A 21,786-nucleotide genomic window follows, 5' to 3' on the forward strand; every position below is an offset into this window, starting at 1 on the left:
GTTTTCTAAGACAGTTGCACGAACGAGCGATAATGTGAAACTCAAACAGGCTAATATTTCAATAACTAACAGAGATATGCTGGCCACTAGTAAACATGCTCTCCAAAGATATTTATGTGAGGTAATGTGTCGTTTTTGTTCGGCTAGTTAGATCCAGTAACTCATATACTTGGAGTAATTTATCTGTTACTAGCAAGTTGCTCAATCTGATAGATACTTTATTGAATGAACTTGGCTTGGGTGTTATTCTTAGCCGTGTACACCATCGACTGAAATTAGATGAGATCTTGTATTCTGACATGGTTATTAACCTAGATAGTTTAGCTCTTGTACGACACTGCGAATAAATGTGAATAGCACAATCGTATTAGACATTACATGAAAGCTTCCATCTCTGAATCAATCTTCAATTAGTAAATTAATCTATTAAAAACACAAAAAACCAATTAAGTACGATATTCTTCCATTTGTTGTTTTTGATATCTTTATTTCTTCATTAACTCTTTACTTGAGTTGTTTTGTACCACTGGAAATAGCGATGAGTTTATAAATTAGAAAGACAGTAAATACTCACATCCAAAGTTTTTGCGATACCCTCTTCAATACCAACAATAGGTTCGTAATCAAGCACTCGACGTGCTTTTTCAATATTGTAGTATCTAGATGAGCTTGCATATTTTACTCTGTATCTAGTGAATCCAGCATCACGTCCAGTTATCCAAGCGAAAGCTTCAGCTGCTGCACCAAGGTAGTAACCAAATGAGGAAGGCAAAACAGTAGGTTTTGGTGGAATATGTCCGATACCTCTCCAGACGGCTCTTGGGAAATCCCAGAAGTAAATTGGTTCACCATTTGTAACGAAAAATGCATTACCTGCTACCTTTAATGAAGGAGCAACTTCAGGTTTTGTTGGTTCAAAGTATTGATCGAATTTTGTTCTAATTACTGGTTTAACTTCTTTAACACCCTTATTGTATGTTAAAGCGAAAGCTGTTTCCTCATCGGTAACATCTCTTGTTGGGTGTGGTCCAATGTTTTTAGATCTAGATGTAGGTACTTGAATATCTTGAACAGTTGGTGTAACGAATCCAATGCTTTCTTTAAATACAGCTGGATCAATTGGTGGATCATTAAGCTTATCAGCAGCTAATAAGTGGGCGTGTACGACATTACCAACGTACGTCCAATCGAAGAGGTTATCATTATTTCCAATTTGGTATTTAGTTTGATTGTTTTCAACAACTTTGAGTAATCCAGCAAGAACTTGTCTATCGCCCGGACCGAAGATACCAGCAGGTCTGATTGCACAGGTACGCAAACCGTTGTCGTCGTTGTTATCGAGAACAATCTTCTCGGCTTGTGCTTTAGTCTCGTTGTATGCATCCATTGCAACTTGCGGATAAGGACATCTCTCGTCAACGTCAATCAAATCACTGCCATCATACACGGTACCAGCTGAGCTTGTGAAAACGAACTTCTTGACGTCGTTGGCTTTTGCAACTTCAAGTAAATTACTTGTACCGTCAACATTTACTGCTTTATAGACGTGTTGACCTAAACCGTGAATTGGTGATGCAGTGTGTATGATACAGCTTGGTTTAAGTTTACTGACGAGTTCATTCAACTGCTCCTTTTTAGTCAAGTCTGCTGAGTAGAACTCAATCTTGTTATCAAAGTGTCTCTGTACCAAATCGGTAACGAAAACGGTATCTCCCCTCTTTTTCAAGGCTTCTGCGATGTGATTACCAAGGAATCCTGATCCACCAACTACTAAGTATGTATCCTATAAAATATGCACACGTTAGTCTGCACAAATATCACGTGTTCACCAACCTTCATGATCGTAATTATACAAGAAGCGTGTATATATTAGATGAACACAAACTCAGTTATGATCTTCTGATATATCGTTAGATTTCTTAGATTTCTTATTCTCCACTAAGAGTGCAGGTTCAATATGAGGGATTGTACCACCTTGAAAAATATCAACATTTTTGAGTAATTTATCAATTTCTTCGTCATTTCTACCATAAAATATAAGATTCTATTGTTATAAACTCTCTTCATACCCACCTGATAGCAAGTTGGAGATGACGTGGTACGATACGTTGTTTGCGATTATCTACGCAGGCGTTGCCAGCTAATTCGAGTACTTCTGCGGTCAAATACTCTAAAACAGCCGCTAAATATACTGCGGCGCCTCCACCAATGCGATCTGCATAGCGTCCTTCACGTAGATTTCTCTCTATTCTACCAACTGGGAATATTAAACCTTGGCGATTGTATTAACTTACGCTGAGGATCTGTCATGTCACTCACCCGCTCTATGAGATCTTGATCTCTTCTTCGAATCGTCGTTAGATGATTTCCCACTTTGTTTACCTCCAAAGCTCGACATCGATACTTTTTTTATTGCTTAGATCGAAATAATTACAGAATAGAGTATAAATAATCAAATATACATCAATGTTTGGCTATTTGTCGGCTGAGACATGACTGGCTGATCAAGAAAAGAGTGGAACATGCAAACACAGGCTCTTCACACACTCATTCGTCTTCATCGACTACTAATGTCATACAAAGAACCAGCAAAGATAACAAAACATCCAGTAGTCGGAGGCAAGGAGCCGAAAAGCGGGGGGAGTACAGCGACAAAGTCGACAACATCGCTTAGAAAGGGCCAGAAAAAGAGAAAGGAAACTTACCACTCGTATATATTTAAAGTAAGTTTGGTCTTTTCTAGCATAAACTCCTAACAAAAGAAAAACCAGGTGCTTAAACAAGTGCATCCAAATTGTGGTATAAGCTACAAGGCCATGAGTGTCTTGTGTTCATTTGTATCTGACTTATTCGAAAGGTTGGCCGGGGAAGCGTCCATTTTGGCATCAAAGAATGGAAAGAGTACAATTTCATCACGAGAGATACAAACTGCTGCCAGGTTGGTTTTACCAGGCGAACTTGCAAAACATGCCATCAGTGAAGGAACCAAAGCTGTCACAAAGTATGCCGCCACCTCTGATTTAATAGCAGAGCGCATCTAATATTGGTATTCTTTTTATTGGAAAATTTTCTGCTTATATATACGCCTTTTTGGACATAGAAAAGTTGATTATATGTTAATTATAATCACGGGTATTATAAATAGTCATTTATTTGCTGATTTATTTTTAATTTTCACTTGTACCTTGTCGTGCTTCGAGATCCTATTCCGTGCTTGTCAAAAGAAGAAACCATAATGGAAAGCTTAATTATGAAAGATAAGACAAATTTAGAAATAAAGGTGGAAGAATATCGTAAACGTAAGGTCGCGCTGATAAGTGGTAAGCATTATCTTATCAGTAGTAATCTGGCTGATGTGATCCTAGGAATAACAGGACAGGATGGATCTTATCTGTAGGCATACATCGTCGATACTACAAGCTTCCAACTTATCGTTATTCAAGCACAGAACTCCTTCTGAGCAAGGGTTATCAAGTACACGGTATAATCAGACGTTCTAGCTCGTTCAACACAGGCAGGATTGAACATCTTTATAAGGATATACATGATAGTGGGTGCTTTGCCTATCTTATTGGCTTATCTAACGTATTGATAGTGCCAGATATGATACTGTGAGCAATCGTAATAGGTACATCCTAGCTAACGATATGCTAGCCACTATGGTGATCTCATGGACACTACCAACCTAGTTTCTATTATTAGCAAAGTACAGCCAACTGAGATATACAATCTTGCTGCACAATCGCATGTTAAAGTGTCATTTGATATGGCTGAATATACAGGCAATGTTGATGGATTAGGTACATTACGCATGCTTGAAGCTATTAGAATTACAGGTCTTGATCAATGTATACGGTTCTATCAAGCTTCGACATCTGAACTTTATGGAAAAGTGGGTGAATATATCTGAAACAAGTACTCAACTTATCAGCCAGTATAGGTTGTGGAAACACCGCAGAGTGAAACTACTCCATTCTATCCCCGGTCACCTTACGGAGTAGCCAAACTGTATGCTTATTGTGGGTGATACCTTACATTAGTTAAACAGCTAATCAAATAAATCTACAGGGATAGTCGTAAACTTTAGAGAAAGCTATAACATGTTTGCAGTAAATGGTATACTATTCAATCACGAATCACCTCGGAGAGGGAGGACCTTTGTTACACGCAAAATAACGAGAGCAGTTGCAGAAATAAAACTTGGCAAGCAGGAATGTTTATACCTTGGTAATTTAGATGCTAAGCGCGATTGGGGACATGCTCGCGATTATGTAGATGGCATGTGGAGAATTCTCCAACATGATATACCAGAGGACTTTGTTCTCGCAACCAATGAAAGTGAGTAGATTATTTCATATGTGAAACAGTATTTGACCTTAAAATTAGCCCACAGTGTTAGAGAATTCACTGAGAAAGCCTTCAAAGTTGTCGGGATTACAATAAAATGGCAAGGTGAAAAGGAGGATGAGGTTGGAATTGATGCTAGCACCGGTAAGATTATTGTTCGCATTGACGATAAGTATTATCGTCCTGCTGAGGTAAATGAAGATGTACGAGTTCTCATACTACCACTAACATAATAAAAAGGTTGATTTGCTGCTCGGTAATCCATCTAAAGCAGAAGAAAAACTCAATTGGAAACGTGAAGTGAGCTTTAATGAATTAGTCGAAGAGATGGTAAACGCAGATGTCAAAATGGCCAGCACGATGGTTGCAGACCAGAATTAGATAGAAATTAGATAGGTAAATTATGTTTTATTTGTTCAATGCATAATAAATTAGGTTATAGTTATAAAGATACAGGTGTTTGTGATGATGTTGACGAATTGTTATTGCCTGGTATACGCCTCCTGACGAATTCACGTACTATTTGATGACCTTCAAGTGTGACAAAGAACATTCTCTTAATATCGTTCGACCATAAAACACAGTCGTAAGATTTCGCATAATTTAATAGTATCTCATAATCAGGTTGTGATCTAAATTCTGCGTATAAGACACCATCATCAGCTTTAAGACGATTCTTTTCTAATTCCCATAGACGTATTTGATCTGAAACTGTAACAGGAAGAAGTGGATTATTTCTGTGCATCTGTGTGTGTGCATGTGATGTTAAATATCCTATTATCTTAATATATTATGTAAGGTATTAATAAAGACCATGTTTATTAAACTTACCTGCTCCGCTGTTATACCATTACTCAACGCACTTCTTATACTATCTCTCGTTATAACACCTATGACGAGATTTGGATAGCGGGCTTTGAGAGTAACAAAGAGGTTCAAGATGGAAATCTGCAATGGATTACTTGTGTATGCATATAGCCTATAGTTAGTTTCAAGGATAATAAAGCGTTTGTTATCTGATGATGTCGTAAACGAAGATGATTCAGTAGTGGGTAAGAGCGGTGGAGCGGATGAAGTGAGTGTAGTAGCCAATCTAGTAGGGTAGAATCTCTTTGACGAAGTTTTTCGCTGCCAAACTAATCCATAGTCCCGCAAATCCGACAACATGGCTTGTTGGGTGTTTGTTAGACTTTCTATTGAATAATCCTTGCCCAATTCTAATGTGCCTAAAACAAACAAGAATGATAAAACCTCCACTAGATCCATTTGACGTATTTCAGATAAGCTGAGATACTCCAGGAGAAGTTGCCAAAGTTGAACCTGAACATCTTCTAACAAAAACTGGAAACCTTTTGAAGAGATGCGGTGTTGCTTGTTAGCTGTGTATATTAGGTTTGACTTTTCAAGTAAGAACAATACACCTTTACTCGGCGTACTGTTATAGCTTCCAACCATGTAATGCAGTATAAGCTCCCATTGCTGAGTAGCAAAAGTGTCTAGCTGTTCAATTGTTGTAGTGATAGAGTTTGATAATGATTCAATCTCTCTACCGATGAGTATTTGCTTGAGTGAGTGTTTAAATTGTTCGTTCAGAGTAATTGAACCGTTAGAATTATCGATAATATTAAGTTCTATGAGTGGAACGAGGTCTGCATCTTTATATAGTAATTCTAATGTAGACTGGTCTAGTAGTTTACTGGAGAATAACAAGGATGATATAATCTGCTTGTTCAAGTCGTCTAATAAGCGGTATATAGTGAGTGTAGAAGATTTATCATTGAATAATCTATTGAGGTTGAACTTTGATAGACCCTTCAAGTAATTTACTAGTAATTCGTTCATCGTCGTATGGGTGAAAGACAACTTAACTCAAACGACGACGATGTCTTCAATAATAGAATTCCAGAAAGCTAGTGCCAACAAACTCAAACTGTTCTATGAGGCGCCATTAAAAATCATCAATAACCTCACAAACGTCACTCCAGAGACAATAAAAACAGCGGCTGGAAATAGCGTAAAAGAGCTTCAAAAGCATGACGAAATCAATACAGCAAAGGTAGATGCTAGTCAATTCCCTCATCAAGCTGCTATTGGTGCAAACTTGGCTAACTTCAGCTACTCACTTAAGAAAACCCAAAGGTCAAAGTTAGACATCAAACCATTAGAGGATAATCCATCAGCTGAGCCACTCAATTGGAATACAGGTGAAATCTATGCTAACGCTCAAAACCTCGCTAGAGAATTGATGGAAATGCCACCAAATTACTGCACTCCAACTTACTTTGCTGAGAGAGCAGCTAAGGAATTTGAAGGTATTGAGAATATCAAGCTTCAAGTATTTGACAAAGACTGGGCACAGTCTATGAAGATGAACACTTTCTTGTCCGTCGCTCAAGGTAGCACCGAGCCATGCAAATTCTTGCAAATTGAGTACAACGGATCCGCAAACAAGGAGGATAAGCCACTTGCACTCGTCGGTAAAGGTGGGCTCTTTTTTGATATCTTTACCCGTCTGACGCAATGAAAGGAATCACAATGGACACCGGTGGTATTTCTATTAAAGGAGGTGCAGGAAGTGAGTTAGCAATGTTACACCGTTACAAATATGTTGACTGATTTTACAGTGGATCTTATGAGAGGTATGGCTTCGTAGCTTCTTAACACTTTTTCTAAGACAATACAGGTGATTGCGGTGGTGCTTGCACCCTTTTGGCAACTACACAAGCTATTGCTAAGCTCAAGTTGCCAATTAATGTCGTTTTCGTTGCACCACTCACAGAAAACATGCCTTCTGGAACTGCAACAAAGCCAGGTGATATCATCACTTCCATGTCAGGATTGACTGTAAACGTGCTCAATACGGATGCCGAGGGTAGGTTGGTCTTAGCTGACGCACTTTACTATGTCTCGACCAAGTTCGATCCACACACGGTCATTGATTGTGCAACACTCACAGGTGCAATGATGATTGCACTTGGTGAAGCATACAGCGGTATCTTCTCTACAACTGATGATTTATGGAAGTTGCTCGAGGACGCTGGTCTGGCGGAGAATGACAAATTCTGGAGAATGCCATTCGATGATTTCTACTTGAAGCAGATTAACAATACAGCTGCTGATTTAGCAAACACTGGCGGCCGTCCAGCCGGTGCATGTACTGCTGCTATCTTCCTCAAGCAATTCGTCGATGGTATCAACTTCAATGCTGAAGAGGGTGAAAAGCCACGCCGTCAATATGCACACATTGATATTGCAGGCTCTATGGAGTGCACTAAACCTGAAAGTGAGTAATCATGTAAAAGAGAAGACAACAATATTAACGAGATTGTAGGCTACAATACTAAGGGCATGTCGGGACGTCCAACTAGGGCACTTATTGAATACGCTAGAAGATTAGCTGAAAAGAAATAAATTCCTGTATGATGAAGTAATTCTAACTTTGAGTTTTGATTTCTTACTACGATGTCTGCCCGCACTCCGATAAGGAAACCAGCGCAAATAAATCCATACAATTCAACGCCATCTAAGCCTTCAACGAAGCCACGTCATTCTACGCCCCTCAAAACCCCTTTGACGAGATTCACGGGATCTGCACAGACGAATTCGCCCTCACCATTGAGCAGCAGCTCTGCAACGCCTAGGAAGAAGAGATTTGTAAGGAAGCAGCCTTTAAAAGATCGGTGAGTGTATTCATCTCTCAACAAACTAAATTTATCCCTTCATAGTATACTGCAATGGCCATCCAACTTTATATTCAAACTCTGGGTAGATTGGGATCTAGCACACTTGATAGATTCCCCTAGAGTAGCCAAATCTATCGGTTTCCTGCTCCATCTCTTATCTTTCCTAGTGAAATATGCCGGTCTATCTACTAGTCAATCTAATAGGCAATCTATATTAAAAAAGAGCAGCGCGTCTGCAACAGCACGTGCATCTGCTATTAGAGCAGCCTCTAAGAGATCTCTTCCATGGGTATAGCTGGTATCATTCGCGATTGATAAACTCACATTTGCCGTAGGCGCCGATTCTTGCTTTTACGTTATTCGTTATTACGGCGATCAACACTTACACACTCTTTACAAAATTTAGAAGCTACAGGATGTTCATGAGAAGGGTATGTTTTATTTTCTTATTCGGTTACCAGCCCTAAAGGTCAGCTAGGATCCGATTTCATCTCCGAACGCACGTAAAATACAACTTGATCTTGATCTTGATCAAAGTCGCGAAGGAACTCCTGAATTTGAGCGCAAAGCTGGCTTAAGTGACTACATCGTGATGACTACAGGATTTCTATGGAAGTATTTCATGTAAGTAATAATCCTCTATGTTTAAGTGTTAATTTACCTATACAACCTAGTCTTCTCATTTGGAGACCGTTTTTGATGTTGATCGGCGTATCACTCTCGAAATCTGAGAACAGCGGGAGAATGCTCCGTGAAGGACAAGCAGAAGTATACCAAATAGATATGTGGGATATAAACGAAGGTTCATTAGCCTTGTTCGAGTGAGTTGTCTGCAAATGATTCATTATTCAAACTTAACAGCTCACCAGAGTGTACTCCCCAGCACACGCACTCTGCTGGATATTCTTGAATGCATCAAATTGGATGTACTTGATTATCCTAATGATAGCTCTCTGGAGTCAGGTAAGTGTGTCTTATTTATTCTGCTAGTCAACTTAGATATCACAGATACACGTTATGGTAGAAAAGTACACGATGCTTCTAAAGGATAAGTTAATAGTACAAGGTGAAGTTATGCATGAGTACAATGAAACTGTGAGTTTGACTTTCTTTCTTATCATTCGGTAGAATACTCACAAATGAATTAAAGTTCGTACATCCACGCGTATTTAAAGCTACAAAAGATGTTAGCACCCAAACAGAGTAAATTAATTGTAATTTAATAATTTTATATCCTAATAAAAAACGCGACTTGACGCGGTTCGCCACAAGTTCGTCACTATCAAAACGACGACCATGCCAGAATTAACGAAAGATGCGATAGAAGCGATAAATTCCGAAAATCCTGCCGGTTTACTTGCGGGACAAAATCCAGTTGTACAAGTTTTGCAAGTTAAGAAGGCGACTGCAAGTTCAGATAAAGCACCAGATAGATACAGAATGGTTTTATCTGATGGAAAGTACTACATGCAAGCTATGCTTGGTACACAACTCAATTCATACCCTGAGCAAGAGTTACTTATAAAGAACAGCGTTATCAAACTTTTGAATTATGCTGTGAACGTTGTACAGAACAGATTGCTCGTTATCGCACTACAAATTGATATCGTAGAGACAGGCCCTCTGGAGAAGATCGGATCACCACAGAATTTCGATCAGACAAAGTCACAACAGCCACAACAACAAACAGAGCAACAACCACAACAGCAAGACATTAAACCAGATGTTAAACCAGACATTAAACCAAACTTCAGCAAAGGTCCTTCTTCGCAAGCACCTGTTTACCCTATAGAAGGCCTTTCTCCATACCAAAATAAGTGGACTATAAAGGCTAGAGTTACCCAGAAATCTGACATTAAGTTTTGGTCAAATCAACGTGGTGAAGGAAAGTTGTTCTCCGTCAATTTGATGGACGAAACTGGCGAAATACGCGCCACAGGTTTCAATGAATCAGTTGATGAATTTTATAACATGTTAGAAGAAGGAAAAGTATTCTTCATCACGAAAGCTAGAGTTCAAATCGCGAAGAAGCAATTCAGTAACTTACAAAATGAATATGAAATAGCTTTCGATAAAACTACTCACATTGAACCTTGTTATGACACTTCTGACGTACCTGATGTCAAGTATAGTTTTACAGAATTACAAAACTTGGAGAACCTCGAGCCTAACGCAATTACTGATGTTTTAGGTGTAGTTACTACCGCTGAAGAGCCTTCACAAATTATTTCAAAGTCAACTCAAAAACCATACACAAAGAGGGAATTAAATATCGTTGATAGATCCCAGCAATCTGTTAGACTCACTTTGTGGGGTAAATTAGCTGAAAACTTTGATCAAGTTAATGAACCTGTTATTGCATTCAAGGGTGTTAAAGTAAGCGATTTTGGTGGTAGATCATTATCAATGGTTGGTGCATCAACTTTATTCGTTAACCCAGATATACCAGAAGCACATAGCTTGAGAGGATGGTACGATCAACAAGGTAAGAATGAACAATTCAGTACTTTCAACAATTCAAGCAGCACTGTCAAGCCTGAACCTGGTACAGTTAAACCAAATGAAATTAAAACACTTGAGCAAGTGAAACAATCACAATTGGGACTCAATGATTCTGGTAAACCTGATTACTGGACAGGCAAAGCGACTGTCACATATATCAAAAAGGAAAATATCACTTACCCAAGTTGTCCAAATGATATGAAGAAATTAACTCAGGATATGAATGATAAATGGAGATGCGAAAAGTGTGAATCATCATTTGATGCGCCTGAATACAGATACATTATTACATGTAACGCTACAGATCACACTGGTCAAATCTGGTTGTCTGGTTTCAATGACTTTGGATTAGAGCTTTTCAAAATGCCTGCAAATGACTTACAAGCTATGGTGGTAAGTGACAGACATCCTTTGCATGCTTCAAACCCTCTAACTTTATTAACAGAACAATGGTGATGATGCTTCTTTCGAAGCAGCTGTAAAGAATGCTTTGGGTTCATCATTTAATTTCAACTGCCGTGCAAAGCAAGATACCTTTAATGATAATGTTAGAGTAAGACATCAAATCAACAGAGCTAGTACTGTTAATTACAAGAGTGAAATTAACAGGTTATGTGAAACAATTTCAAAGTTAGAAACCTCATAAAACGATTAAGAGCAAGTTTGAAGTAAATTTATTTTTAAGAACATTCTGAGCAGCATATTTCATAAATCTTTATTTTTGTTACTAATTCAACGGTAATGTCAAGTTTATTCTTATAACTACAATAATTTAGTTATCAATTGCTGGTTTTGGAATTTGTGCGACTGGTTTTGCGTGGGATGATGTCTTGGCTTGTGTTTTGTATGATGGAATATCTTCGTAAATCTTGTTAGATGTTCTGAGTGATTCAACAGAGTTGAATTCTTTGTATTGTTCTGGTATGGATTGAGATACCAAATGAGTTGAAAGTTTACTTCTTTTATCACTTGATTGATGAATGTAAGTGTAAAAGAAATTAAGTATATCCTCTTTTTTAATCTTCTTTATACTTTCGACCTCCTTAAGTCTCCTAGTGAAATCGTAGTATCCTCCACTCAATTCTACCCATAATCTTGATGATTCGTTGTTAAGATTCTTTGGCTTTTCAAGTTTTTCTTCCATTAAACTATTCTTATTTTTTTCAAATGCTTCCTCTGTCATGCTTTCCAATAAATTCTTGACTGTTACATCGTAGAATTCTTCAATACGTTGTTCTAAGAAAGCAGGTGGCCTTTCAGATTGAATTAAGACTCTGAATCCCATAGCACCGATTGATTTGCGCATACCGCTAAATACCATATATCCTAATTGTTCTTTCGTTCTCAATTGATCGAATGCAGGTTCATGAACTATTTGTGCGAATAAAGAGAGCTTCGTACGTAAGTCTAAGTCTACAACATCACCAACTTCATTGTAATATTCAATTGCAGAATTAATTTGAGCTGGGTTTTGTACTTTCTTGACGTATACATGATCACCTGAAGTCTGTTACTGGAAATTACTTCAAATATGCGTAATACTCACCTTGTGGTACTAATGAAGATTGTAATGATTGTCTTTCTTCCTCTGACAAAGAGGCTGGTTGCAATACAGTCTCAATATCTTTACTTATTTGGATAGCTGAATCATCTGTGACATTGCCATGGATAAATAACTCCAAGTATAATCTTTCAAGGAATTCCTTTGCATGATTTTCAACATCCTCCTTAGTGATACTTTTTACGGCTTCGAGACGTTCGTCGAACGTAAAGAAAACCTTCTGTGTAAGTGAATATGTTGCGACGTTTGCGTGCATAAGTGGTGCATCCATAGAAAAATTAGCGTAGACTCTTTCAATACGTTCTTTAATAACGTTAAAGCGATCTTCACTAATATGAAGGTTCTTTAACGTTGAAATGACTTGATGGAGGAGCGTAGTAAGCTTGTCATTATAACCCTTTACGTGGATGAGAACACCATCACCAGTTGATTCAATACTATAAGCGAATCCAGCGCATTCTGCGTCATATGCGTACTCATTCATTTCATCGAGCAATAACTCATTGAAAAGGCGCGTAGTTACACTAGCCTTAGCTGATTTGAGAATTGATGGCGATTTCATTATCATGTAAACATGAGCTTTCGGAACCCACCACTGATCATCTTTCTTATGCCAAAGACGAACGTTCTTAGTATCTCTGAGAAGCGCTGGAGTGATTGATGGTTCTTCAACCTCCTTCTTTTCAACATCGAAGTTCTTTGGAATGAACTGGTTTGGATGAGGAAGATGCATTTCAGATGGACTCGTGGTGTTTCTAATCTATAAGATTGTCAGAAAAGCCCTCCAAATACTTTAAATATGCTTACCTCATTTAACAACTCTTCAGGTAATGGATCGACTCTGTACTTAGTACCGTACCACTTTTCAGTACGATCAAGTTCACCAACACCTTCGATCGGATCTTTGGCTGCTAAAAGAACACGACAGTTGTCCAAGTTGAGCGCATTAAGAGATTCTTTGATACAGTTTGGTTCATATTCTCTAACTAAATGAGAACCTGATAAGATATGCTCTCTTTCGTATGGCTTTTGCATGAGTCTAGCTACACTTGATGTAACTTTCTCAGGTTGACCTTGCTCTTTAAATCTGAAAGCAATTGTAGCCAAATCTTGAGTCTCTCTGAAGAGATATTCAGGAGGATTGTCAGAGAACTTTTTCATCATATCAATGTAGTTGAAAATTAACTTCAAACATTGTTTCCATTCTCCAACACCTCTTGTTGTTAAATCGAGATTAATTTTAAAGAATTCAAACCCAGGTGCACTAAATCCAAAACCAGCAGAAAGTGAGTTGATATGACCAAGTTGTTTGAGATAGGAACACAAACTACCTTTGCCTTCATAACCTAAAATGTGGCTAAGGAAGTTACCCGGTTTGGTGTTATAATGTGCATCCTGTTCAGGAAATTTGAAAGTGATGGTTAATTGTCTAAGATCTTTGATAGTTTCTGCAAATATGATACTCTTGTGAGCATCTTCTGGCCAAACGTTGCTGCTGAATTGTGGTTCTGGAATGTTTCTTTGTGGTATTGCGGAGAAGTTTTCTACTGTGAGTTGCTCAAGTTCATCGAGACTTTCTTTACCGAGAACACACAATTTCATGAGGTGAGAAGAGTAATGTGTTTCGTACCACTTGATAAGCTCTTCCCTTGGATCCATTCCTTTAAGGCTTGGCTCTGAGTAGAGTGTATCCCAATTTCCAGTACCAAAGTTACTCAAAGGAGCGTTAGAGAGTCCTTTTTCAAGCTGGAACAGTCTCCAGAGGTCTGACTGTAAATTCTTTTTGTTCTCGCTGTCTACTGCCTTGACTTCTCTTTGGGTACACGACTGAGTGAATAGTGGCGCGATAAAGAACTGACTGAACCTATCTACTGCGCCTTTTAATGCGTTCGTTGAGCAAGTGAAATAGTAATTTGTGTCTATCATATCTGTATACGCGTTACTGTATCCTGAGTTCTTACTCAAATAATCCTGATAGTCATTTTCAACGGGATACTTGGATGTACCAAGAAATAACATATGCTCGTTGAAGTGTGCTAATCCTTGTAATTCCTTTGGATCTAATAAATGTCCAGCTTTCACGTCAATAGCGACAGATGCTTTGTCTGTTTGATTGTCATTGATAAGTAAGCACTCCAAATTGTTTTCAAGCTTTATGAGTCTGTAGTTACGCTGATCATTATTAGATTTCTCTAGTAACTTGCTAAATTGCTGGTAACTGTTTTTTTGTTTCCAGCTCGTCATGACTGTTCGATATAACCTCATTAGGCTTCAATCCGGTCAAAGTATTTAATGAACGTGAAGAACGGTATGCAGAGACTCTCAAATTTGAATGTTATAGTAGCTGCTACTATAGAAAATGGTATTGGTCTTTCAAACTCTAATAGCATGCCTTGGAGACTCTCAAATGAACTGAAATTCTTTGCGAAAGTTACATCAACCAAATTAGAAACTCAAGAAGATCCTAATGTTGTTATTATGGGAAGAAAAGTATGGGATAGTATTCCTCAGAAGTTTAAACCTCTCAGAAACAGACAAAATGTCATCTTATCGCGGACTAACGATCTGTAAGATCAATTAAAGGCTTTATCTATATTAACAACCGCTAGTCAAATAAACGATAATGTTAAACTTTTACATAACGTGGAATCCGCTATAGCTTATACGAATGAGTCAAAAACACGCGTTTTTTGTATAGGTGGTGCACAAATTTACAATCAAATGATACCATACACATCAAGAGTGTTCATGACACGCGTGAAATCACCTTCGTTTGAGGAGGCTGACGTAAAATTTCCTGAACTCCGCGATAACGAATGGAGGAGATGCACTCATGAGGATTTCGAGAAGTACGTTGGATTTGAAGTACAAGAAGGTGACATTGAAGAAAATGGCGTTATTTATGAATTTCAAATGTATGAAAGAGTATCTCAATAGATGCTATGCACGTGACATGATATGATAGTTTTCATTCTCACCCCCTTCGAACCAGGACGGATCAATCTCATCAAGTTCAAAGTGATTCCTACTGTAGAATTTAACACCCCGTGGGTTGTCTATTCTAAGTCAGATTTATGTCCATGTCCATATGAGGTCGTATACTTTACATTTTGAGACTGTCAACATTGTCTTATCAAGTTTCAATAGTTCCTTTAGAGAGTGCAATGAGTCAAGGCATTTCGCACCAATTTTGCCGTTTTGGTAACTTTGCTGTACCTGCAGTTCGTACCTGTCTGAAGATGAGAAAGCCCCACACTCTTCACAACTCACAAGTAAATGATAGCAAATAAGTTTTCTTCTTCACCTTCCTCTGTGTCAAACCTGAAAGATACGAAAGCGACTAATTCTTCATCTTTGGTTATGGAAACGATGACTGATTCTTCGTTGAAGATCTCTTCGTATTTTTCGTTTCGATCATATTCACCAATACTCTCGAAAACGCTTCTCATATTATTTTCATATAAAGTGAAAATGTTATTCCTTTTACTTTCAGGTATTTTATTACCAATCTGAGTAAGAACCTCGTATTCAAGCCTGGACTGAAAAATTTCATTCACTTGCGTAAGACTAGTCTATCTCAAGAATGAGAGTCAGTTGTAAAGTTAGTCTAACTTACTTTACGTGCATTCTTCGCTCTCAGCTGAGCTGCATTATGCATTGCAACTTTCTGATGATGACAGTCCGCGTTAAAGGAGCAAAATAGCTAGAATTTTTCATGTATTGTACATATTTTACAGGCTATTCAGTGAGCTTATTGAGTTCACTGAGAAGCATCCTTTTACCTTGAGGTTTATCATTGCTCTTGTGTTTCTTCTGAGGTGTGTCTGGAATAATGTCATCTTCCTGAAAGTCTTCATCACTTGCTGCCATTGTTGTTCCAAAGACTGGAGCCTTTACGGGGCTGTCTGCTACTAAAATGGCCTTGCTACTATTGGTCACCTGGATGTGTTTTTCTTTCTTTGCTGGCGTTGCTGCTACTAAGGTCGATTTCTTTTCAATTCTAGTGGTATTTTGGGTTTCTGAAGCAGAAGGTTCACCAGAAAGTGCTTCAAATGCATTTGTTGCGACTAAAATAGATATAAGGTAATGACTTTCACATAAAAAGGCTTACCTTTTGATGACATCTCTTTCTTGTCTTTGACAGCTGTACTCTTGCGACTTACACCTACCACTCTATTTGCGAACATTTTCAGTGACGAAGAAGGTTGACGGGAAAGTGAACGACCCCGCTGCAACGATAACTCTCTGTCAAGAAGTGAGCCTTTCCTTTCAAGATCCACGCTGGCGACGGACGATTCACGTTCCAATTCTTCAACCTGTGGCGTTGTAGATCGCGTCTTTGTTATTGATGCATTGTTGCTAGGCGTAGGAAGAAGTGGCGGTGGAAGATCAACATTATCGTCTCTACTTTCATCAGTAAAGCATTTGCTTCTCATTGCTTTGCACACATTTGGGAGCTTCTTTCTAAACCTATGCATTTTTATTAATGATACTCCTATAAGATCACCATACTCACTTAGAATCTACAGTATGTTTGTAAAACTTCTGTATCTCATCCGCCTTTGGCTTCTTCTCTTGTTTATCTTTGTCTGTTTCTAATAGTGGGGTATTATTGAGTGTCTGCCAAAGTACAAGTCTATCGACAGCGAACTCTAATCTCTCGTGAATGCTATCATAATCATTCGTAAGCTCCTTTGCTTTGCGTTTACGTTTACGTGGTTTGGTATCCTCTGATTGTACAGATGCTTTAGATAGTAAAAACAGTAATATAGACACTTGTAGTAGCTTCTCTGTTAATTCAAGATTTTTGATAAATACACGTTGTTCAACTACGCGTCTGTCGAATGCGGCTTTCAAGATATTAAACTCGAGCCTGTCGCGTATACCTTGAGGTAAGCTAGTGTCGTCGAAACTGTTGTTCAATATGATTGGTGTTAGTGTCAACCTGTACTTTCTCTCAAGATCTAACAAAGGGAGATAGAGGTACTTGAGCTGCTCAAACTCTACATCTCTAGATTCCAGGTAATTTAAGAAATCGAGAGCTGAGGAAATCGTCTTCTATTCTTAGATAACGCGACTAAGTGAGATAAGGGCTTACATTGGGGAGATATAGAGATTGATAATACTCTATATGGAGCTCATTGTCTACATGGCTGTAAATATCCTTATAGCTGCTCTCTGGAGGCCATTGTATAGGACAGTCGAGATAGTTCATTGATTTTGGTGGTTATGATAGAAGATGTATAAATAATGAAATGTCTTATAAACTAAAAAATCATTTAATCTCTTCCACGCTCAAATCGCTCTAGATTGTCTTCCACCACCACCACGGGGTTTAAGCGCAGTCAGGATGTCGGGCGTATCTAAGCAGCAGGTGAATTAAGCTACTATAATTAATATATACCCTAATACGTTTATTACAGGCAGAGCGCAACCATCGGAGACTGCTTGATATAATCAAAGTACCTGGAAATCAGAACTGTGCGGACTGCAAAGCTAGTAGTATGTATATTATCCACTACAATAGCTTACTAACATCATTCTCAGATCCGCGATGGGCAAGTTACTCCCTCGGTATTTTCCTATGCATGCCTTGTGCAAGCGTACATAGGAAGCTCGGTACGCATATCTCTAAAGTGTAGGTAGAGAATATAAATGTATAACAAGCTTCTGATGATATACAGTAAGTCAGTAACTTTAGATAATTGGAATAGAGAGCAGGTAGCCAGCATGGAACATATCGGCAACAGCCGTTCAAACTCTATCTTCAATCCAGACGAGACCAAGAATCCACCGCCAACAAACTCCAGCCAGGTCGAGCGAGACTCAGAATTGGAGATTTACATACGCAAGAAATACATCCACAAAGCATTCATCAGAAAAAGTGCGACGATACCACCACCAAGTAAAGGTATCTTAAAGGCCACAAATACAGGAAGTTCAACCGGAAGTAACGGAAGTGGTAGTTTAGGTGCTGATCTGAATGCCAATACGTCCCTCAACTCGCGGACGTCTATGTCACCGACGGCATTTGATGGACTTTACAAGCAGAGGTCAGCATCCTTACAAGCAAATGGAAACAATGAAGTCAACAATCAACCACTCATTAACCTCGAAGGTTTGAGTACCCCACAAGATCCGTTGCAGTTGGCACCTCAAACAATTTCACCTCAACAGGATACCTCTCGCTCATTCAGTTTACCTGTTTCACTCCAAGCTCAACAGACTGGTCAGTCACAGTCAATCACAGGATCTTTATATGGTTCACCTCAACCGTTCCAGCAATCGACGTCTAGTGGCCAACCAACGCCGTTTTCTCTCAATTCACCATTACAGTCTAATAGTACTTTGCAAGCTATGCCCCAAAGTAATTCACCATACCAAAATACGATGTCTGGGTCCAGCTCCTTGTACTCTCAGTCACCAACGTCAAATCCAATGTTGTCATTATCACAATCACCACCTTCGAATTCACCTTATACTACACCCTTTCAAATGCATCAGCAAAATGGTTCCAGTGGTTTGAATACAATCATGCCTCTTGGCAGCCAGAACACAGGACTTAGCTCAAACGGTTCTATTCATTCATTACATTCACAACCAACTGGATCAAGTGGATTGTTACATCCTCAAACAACTGGATTAAGAAGCCAAAGCAGTATGCAGAATCTGCAGACCCAGAGTACTTTAAGAAATCAGCCAAGCTTGCAATCACTAGGATCACCTGGATTTAATACACAGGCTACTCTACAATCTCAAAACACAGGATTCAATTCACAGAATGCGTTACAAAATCAGAACACAGGACTTCCGAGTCTTCAAGCACAACCAACTGGCAAAAGAGATTGGCCGTCTCCTCCATCATTCCCTCCTATCTCACCTGTTTCATCCAATACGGTGCAACAGCAAAATACGTTGTCTGTATCACCAATGACTTTATCAACGTCACCTGGAATTGCGTCGAATTCACCACTTCAAAGACCAGTAAATAGTGCATTCACAAACTCTCCTTTCCAACAAATTCCACAAAATACTTCGTCAAGTGTGATAAACTCACCCTTTCAACAACAATCACAACAATCAATATCGTCACCGGCTGGTCAAAGTGGATACAATCTAGCATCACAACTTACACCTACCCAAAATACATACACTGCATCGCCCTTCAACCAACCATTTGGTCAACAACAATTTACATCTCCCACACAAAATTCTCCATTTGCAAGCAACAACAGTAGTAGTCCTTTCGGCACACAACAATCCTTTACAAAGGAGGTAACATCGCCGCCATTTTCAACTAATCAATCGTTGAATAACCCAAATCTGCCATTTACAAATACCAATACTAGAACAACTACGACGACTACACTCATTCAGCAGCCAACAAATAGTTATCAACCTACAACAACTATACAGCAACCACAACAACCACAACAACAATTCAATCCAAATCCCTTTCAAAGTATGATGAGACCATCAAATCCAAACCCAAATCCATTTCAATATTCTTTTAATTAAGGTCGTTTAATTTGCAATTCTGTTCCCTTCCTTTTATTTGCATTAACAAATTTGTTTGATTAAAAAAATCGTGTGTGCGCTGATGCTATTATTTTAGATGTCTATGTATTAAAATTTTCTTAAAAGTACAATTTTGATAAATATGCAGAGTTGTGTATAAAAATACTACACAAAATGTTTAAGCTATTGGAAGATCTTTTGTGTTAACTTTCGGTGATTGAGTTGGTGTGTTAAATTCAGCATCATTGATAGCTGATTTTATAACATTATTTTTACCAACTTTTTCACCTAAAACCATTTCAGTAGTTGGATGTGGTGGTTTATAGTCTTTTTGTAAATCCAAATGAGCATCTAATTGACCAGATGCTGCTGCAACTAAACCAACGAATGGTGGTGATGGGTTAAGTGGACGGGTACAAAATTCTGGATGTGCTTGCATACCAATAAAGTATGGGTGATCACGCATTTCCATAACTTGCATTCTTTCACCTGATTCATCTTTACCAACGAATTTAACTTGGTCGGTTGATTCAAGTGAGTCAACAAGTTTTGGATTGATTTCATAACGGTGTCTGTGTCTCTCCCAGATGTTCTTTGAACCACCATAAAGTTTTCTAGCAATTGACCAATTCTCGCTACCTTCTTCGAAAACGGTTGGACGTAAACCTAATCTCATTGTACCACCAAGATGAGTTTTAGAAATTTCAGGCATGAAAACAACAACATCATGTTTAGTGTTTGGATCAAGTTCAGAGCTGTTGGCATCGCTCCAATTGAGAACATGTCTTGCAAATTCAATAGCCGCGACTTGGAAACCAAGGCAAATACCAAGGAAAGGAACCTTCTTTTCTCTTGCCCACTTGGCAGCTAAAATCATACCCTCCGTACCTCTTGATCCGAAACCACCTGGAACGAGTATACCGTTTGATCTACAAAGGGTATGCCAAGCTTCGTGATATTTCGTTGGATCTTTGGTTTCAGTTTCAGGTTCTAAATGACCTGATTCAACCCATTTAATATGGATTTTACGACCACAACGCAAAGAAGCGTGTTCGAGTGCTTTGATAACACTCATATAACTATCTTGAAGAGCAGTGTATTTGCCAACCAAAACGATTTCAACACTTTCGAATAATCTTTCATATCCAACGGTTAAGTTACCCCATTTCTTGTGAATGTCTAAACCTCTGTTGATCATTGCTTGAGATTTTTTAATCTCGCTAAGTCCCAAACGCTTATCAAGGTACTTTCCAAGACCTTGTTCTTCAAGAAGCAATGGGATGTGGTAAAGAGAACTAACGTTGTGGACACCAATAGCTTGCTCAGCTGAAACATGACAGAACATGGAAATTTTGTTGATTGTTTCGGCTTGAAGTTCTTGCTCACAACGGCAAGCGACGAGATCAGGGAGAAGACCCAAACCTCTCAATTCTCTGACAGTAGCTTGAGTTGGCTTTGTTTTTTGTTCACCTGAAATTACTGGTACCAGGGAAACGTGGGTAAGGGCAAAGTTTTCATGGCCGACTCTAAATTGGAATTGACGCATAGCTTCAATGAAAGGTGCTGAAATATGTCAGACAGTATAAATATAGGGACAAAATAACCTACCTGATTCAATATCACCTACTGTACCACCTAATTCAACGATACAGACGTCTGCAACCTCACCAGTCTCATCTGAAGGGGTGTGTGCAACTCTCTCAATCCAATCTTGAATAGCACCAGTAATGTGTGGTACGACTTGAACTGTCTTTCCTAAGTAGTCACCTTTTCTTTCTTTTTCGATAACGTGAGAGTATATTTTACCAGTTGTGAGGTTGTTGTCTCTACCGAGGGTGACATCCAAATAACGCTCGTAGTTACCGAGATCCAAATCTGCCTCACCACCGTCATTAAGAACGTAAACTTCACCATGCTCAGTTGGTGCCATGGTACCGGCGTCGAGGTTCATGTAAGGATCTATTTTAATAGCTGTGACCTTATATCCCATAGTCTTTAAGAGTAGACCAGTGGATGATGCTATATAAGGGATATATTAGAGATATTGGGAGATGCAAGATACTACGGACCAATAACACCCTTTCCGATACCAGAAATAACACCACCGGTTACTTATTCGAGTTAAAATATATATATTTATTTATTTTATACTCACCCAAAATATACTTCATCGTA

The 21,786-nt window shown here is 38.7% G+C and overlaps 14 protein-coding genes across 14 annotated transcripts; 7 read left to right on the forward strand and 7 right to left on the reverse strand.

Moving 5' to 3' along the window:
* Positions 1-415: 415 nt before the first annotated feature.
* Positions 416-1,844, reverse strand: WALSEDRAFT_38521 (3-beta hydroxysteroid dehydrogenase/isomerase). Its single transcript, XM_006958488.1, has 3 exons — positions 1,834-1,844; positions 575-1,783; positions 416-526 (listed from the first exon to the last, which is right to left on the reverse strand). Exons 1-3 carry the CDS (start codon positions 1,837-1,839, stop codon positions 497-499), a joined length of 1,245 nt encoding a protein of 414 aa, XP_006958550.1. The 5' UTR covers positions 1,840-1,844; the 3' UTR covers positions 416-496.
* WALSEDRAFT_69087 (histone-fold-containing protein) lies at positions 1,831-2,526 on the reverse strand. Its single transcript, XM_006958489.1, has 3 exons — positions 2,320-2,526; positions 2,074-2,272; positions 1,831-2,024 (listed from the first exon to the last, which is right to left on the reverse strand). The coding sequence occupies exons 1-3, from the start codon at positions 2,396-2,398 to the stop codon at positions 1,886-1,888; spliced, it is 417 nt and encodes a 138-aa protein (XP_006958551.1). The 5' UTR covers positions 2,399-2,526; the 3' UTR covers positions 1,831-1,885.
* Positions 2,527-2,570: 44 nt separating this feature from the next.
* WALSEDRAFT_18863 (histone-fold-containing protein) lies at positions 2,571-3,041 on the forward strand (the record flags this gene model as incomplete). Its single annotated transcript, XM_006958355.1, has 2 exons — positions 2,571-2,723; positions 2,772-3,041. 2 exons carry the CDS (start codon positions 2,571-2,573, stop codon positions 3,039-3,041), a joined length of 423 nt encoding a protein of 140 aa, XP_006958417.1.
* A 194-nt stretch (positions 3,042-3,235) lies between these two features.
* On the forward strand, positions 3,236-4,728 carry WALSEDRAFT_64474 (GDP-mannose 4,6-dehydratase; the record flags this gene model as incomplete). Its single annotated transcript, XM_006958490.1, has 9 exons — positions 3,236-3,320; positions 3,366-3,393; positions 3,444-3,550; positions 3,596-3,611; positions 3,655-3,892; positions 3,941-4,019; positions 4,069-4,338; positions 4,387-4,538; positions 4,588-4,728. The coding sequence occupies 9 exons, from the start codon at positions 3,236-3,238 to the stop codon at positions 4,726-4,728; spliced, it is 1,116 nt and encodes a 371-aa protein (XP_006958552.1).
* Positions 4,729-4,789: 61 nt separating this feature from the next.
* On the reverse strand, positions 4,790-6,189 carry WALSEDRAFT_18669 (transcription factor Tfb2; the record flags this gene model as incomplete). The annotated part of the gene is made up of 2 exons (XM_006958352.1): positions 4,790-5,128; positions 5,179-6,189. The coding sequence occupies 2 exons, from the start codon at positions 6,187-6,189 to the stop codon at positions 4,790-4,792; spliced, it is 1,350 nt and encodes a 449-aa protein (XP_006958414.1).
* Positions 6,190-6,213: 24 nt separating this feature from the next.
* Positions 6,214-7,806, forward strand: WALSEDRAFT_32687 (leucine aminopeptidase). The gene is made up of 5 exons (XM_006958491.1): positions 6,214-6,830; positions 6,875-6,922; positions 6,972-6,986; positions 7,031-7,630; positions 7,679-7,806. Exons 1-5 carry the CDS (start codon positions 6,230-6,232, stop codon positions 7,756-7,758), a joined length of 1,344 nt encoding a protein of 447 aa, XP_006958553.1. The 5' UTR covers positions 6,214-6,229; the 3' UTR covers positions 7,759-7,806.
* Positions 7,807-7,850: 44 nt separating this feature from the next.
* Positions 7,851-11,292, forward strand: WALSEDRAFT_60479 (replication factor-a protein). Its single transcript, XM_006958492.1, has 8 exons — positions 7,851-8,027; positions 8,073-8,461; positions 8,509-8,654; positions 8,705-8,851; positions 8,900-8,993; positions 9,039-9,125; positions 9,181-10,925; positions 10,978-11,292. Exons 7-8 carry the CDS (start codon positions 9,327-9,329, stop codon positions 11,176-11,178), a joined length of 1,800 nt encoding a protein of 599 aa, XP_006958554.1. The 5' UTR covers positions 7,851-8,027; positions 8,073-8,461; positions 8,509-8,654; positions 8,705-8,851; positions 8,900-8,993; positions 9,039-9,125; positions 9,181-9,326; the 3' UTR covers positions 11,179-11,292.
* WALSEDRAFT_32688 (hypothetical protein) lies at positions 7,895-9,260 on the forward strand. The gene is made up of 7 exons (XM_006958493.1): positions 7,895-8,027; positions 8,073-8,461; positions 8,509-8,654; positions 8,705-8,851; positions 8,900-8,993; positions 9,039-9,125; positions 9,181-9,260. The coding sequence occupies exons 2-7, from the start codon at positions 8,447-8,449 to the stop codon at positions 9,235-9,237; spliced, it is 546 nt and encodes a 181-aa protein (XP_006958555.1). The 5' UTR covers positions 7,895-8,027; positions 8,073-8,446; the 3' UTR covers positions 9,238-9,260.
* WALSEDRAFT_60480 (a-pheromone processing metallopeptidase Ste23) lies at positions 9,183-14,373 on the reverse strand. Its single transcript, XM_006958494.1, has 4 exons — positions 12,901-14,373; positions 12,079-12,853; positions 10,978-12,032; positions 9,183-10,925 (listed from the first exon to the last, which is right to left on the reverse strand). The coding sequence occupies exons 1-3, from the start codon at positions 14,356-14,358 to the stop codon at positions 11,305-11,307; spliced, it is 2,961 nt and encodes a 986-aa protein (XP_006958556.1). The 5' UTR covers positions 14,359-14,373; the 3' UTR covers positions 9,183-10,925; positions 10,978-11,304.
* Positions 14,374-14,386: 13 nt separating this feature from the next.
* Positions 14,387-15,773, reverse strand: WALSEDRAFT_60481 (hypothetical protein). Its single transcript, XM_006958495.1, has 5 exons — positions 15,710-15,773; positions 15,364-15,665; positions 15,201-15,322; positions 14,703-15,149; positions 14,387-14,660 (listed from the first exon to the last, which is right to left on the reverse strand). The coding sequence occupies exons 1-4, from the start codon at positions 15,749-15,751 to the stop codon at positions 15,034-15,036; spliced, it is 582 nt and encodes a 193-aa protein (XP_006958557.1). The 5' UTR covers positions 15,752-15,773; the 3' UTR covers positions 14,387-14,660; positions 14,703-15,033.
* On the forward strand, positions 14,404-15,030 carry WALSEDRAFT_18824 (hypothetical protein; the record flags this gene model as incomplete). The annotated part of the gene is made up of 2 exons (XM_006958354.1): positions 14,404-14,660; positions 14,703-15,030. 2 exons carry the CDS (start codon positions 14,404-14,406, stop codon positions 15,028-15,030), a joined length of 585 nt encoding a protein of 194 aa, XP_006958416.1.
* Positions 15,774-15,807: 34 nt separating the features above from the next.
* WALSEDRAFT_60482 (hypothetical protein) lies at positions 15,808-17,148 on the reverse strand. Its single transcript, XM_006958496.1, has 3 exons — positions 16,610-17,148; positions 16,205-16,563; positions 15,808-16,160 (listed from the first exon to the last, which is right to left on the reverse strand). The coding sequence occupies exons 2-3, from the start codon at positions 16,527-16,529 to the stop codon at positions 15,832-15,834; spliced, it is 654 nt and encodes a 217-aa protein (XP_006958558.1). The 5' UTR covers positions 16,530-16,563; positions 16,610-17,148; the 3' UTR covers positions 15,808-15,831.
* A 371-nt stretch (positions 17,149-17,519) lies between these two features.
* WALSEDRAFT_9735 (Arf GTPase activating protein) lies at positions 17,520-17,853 on the forward strand (the record flags this gene model as incomplete). Its single annotated transcript, XM_006958351.1, has 3 exons — positions 17,520-17,595; positions 17,641-17,731; positions 17,778-17,853. Coding segments are annotated over 3 exons (243 nt in total), but the record flags the coding sequence as incomplete, so codon positions are not given.
* A 1,936-nt stretch (positions 17,854-19,789) lies between these two features.
* Positions 19,790-21,782, reverse strand: WALSEDRAFT_64484 (CTP synthase; the record flags this gene model as incomplete). Its single annotated transcript, XM_006958497.1, has 4 exons — positions 19,790-21,174; positions 21,220-21,630; positions 21,681-21,722; positions 21,767-21,782. 4 exons carry the CDS (start codon positions 21,780-21,782, stop codon positions 19,790-19,792), a joined length of 1,854 nt encoding a protein of 617 aa, XP_006958559.1.
* Positions 21,783-21,786: the final 4 nt, after the last annotated feature.

The sequence above is a fragment of the Wallemia mellicola genome, assembly GCF_000263375.1.
Source record: "Wallemia mellicola CBS 633.66 unplaced genomic scaffold WALSEscaffold_10, whole genome shotgun sequence".
NCBI classification, from domain to species: Eukaryota; Fungi; Basidiomycota; class Wallemiomycetes; order Wallemiales; family Wallemiaceae; genus Wallemia; species Wallemia mellicola.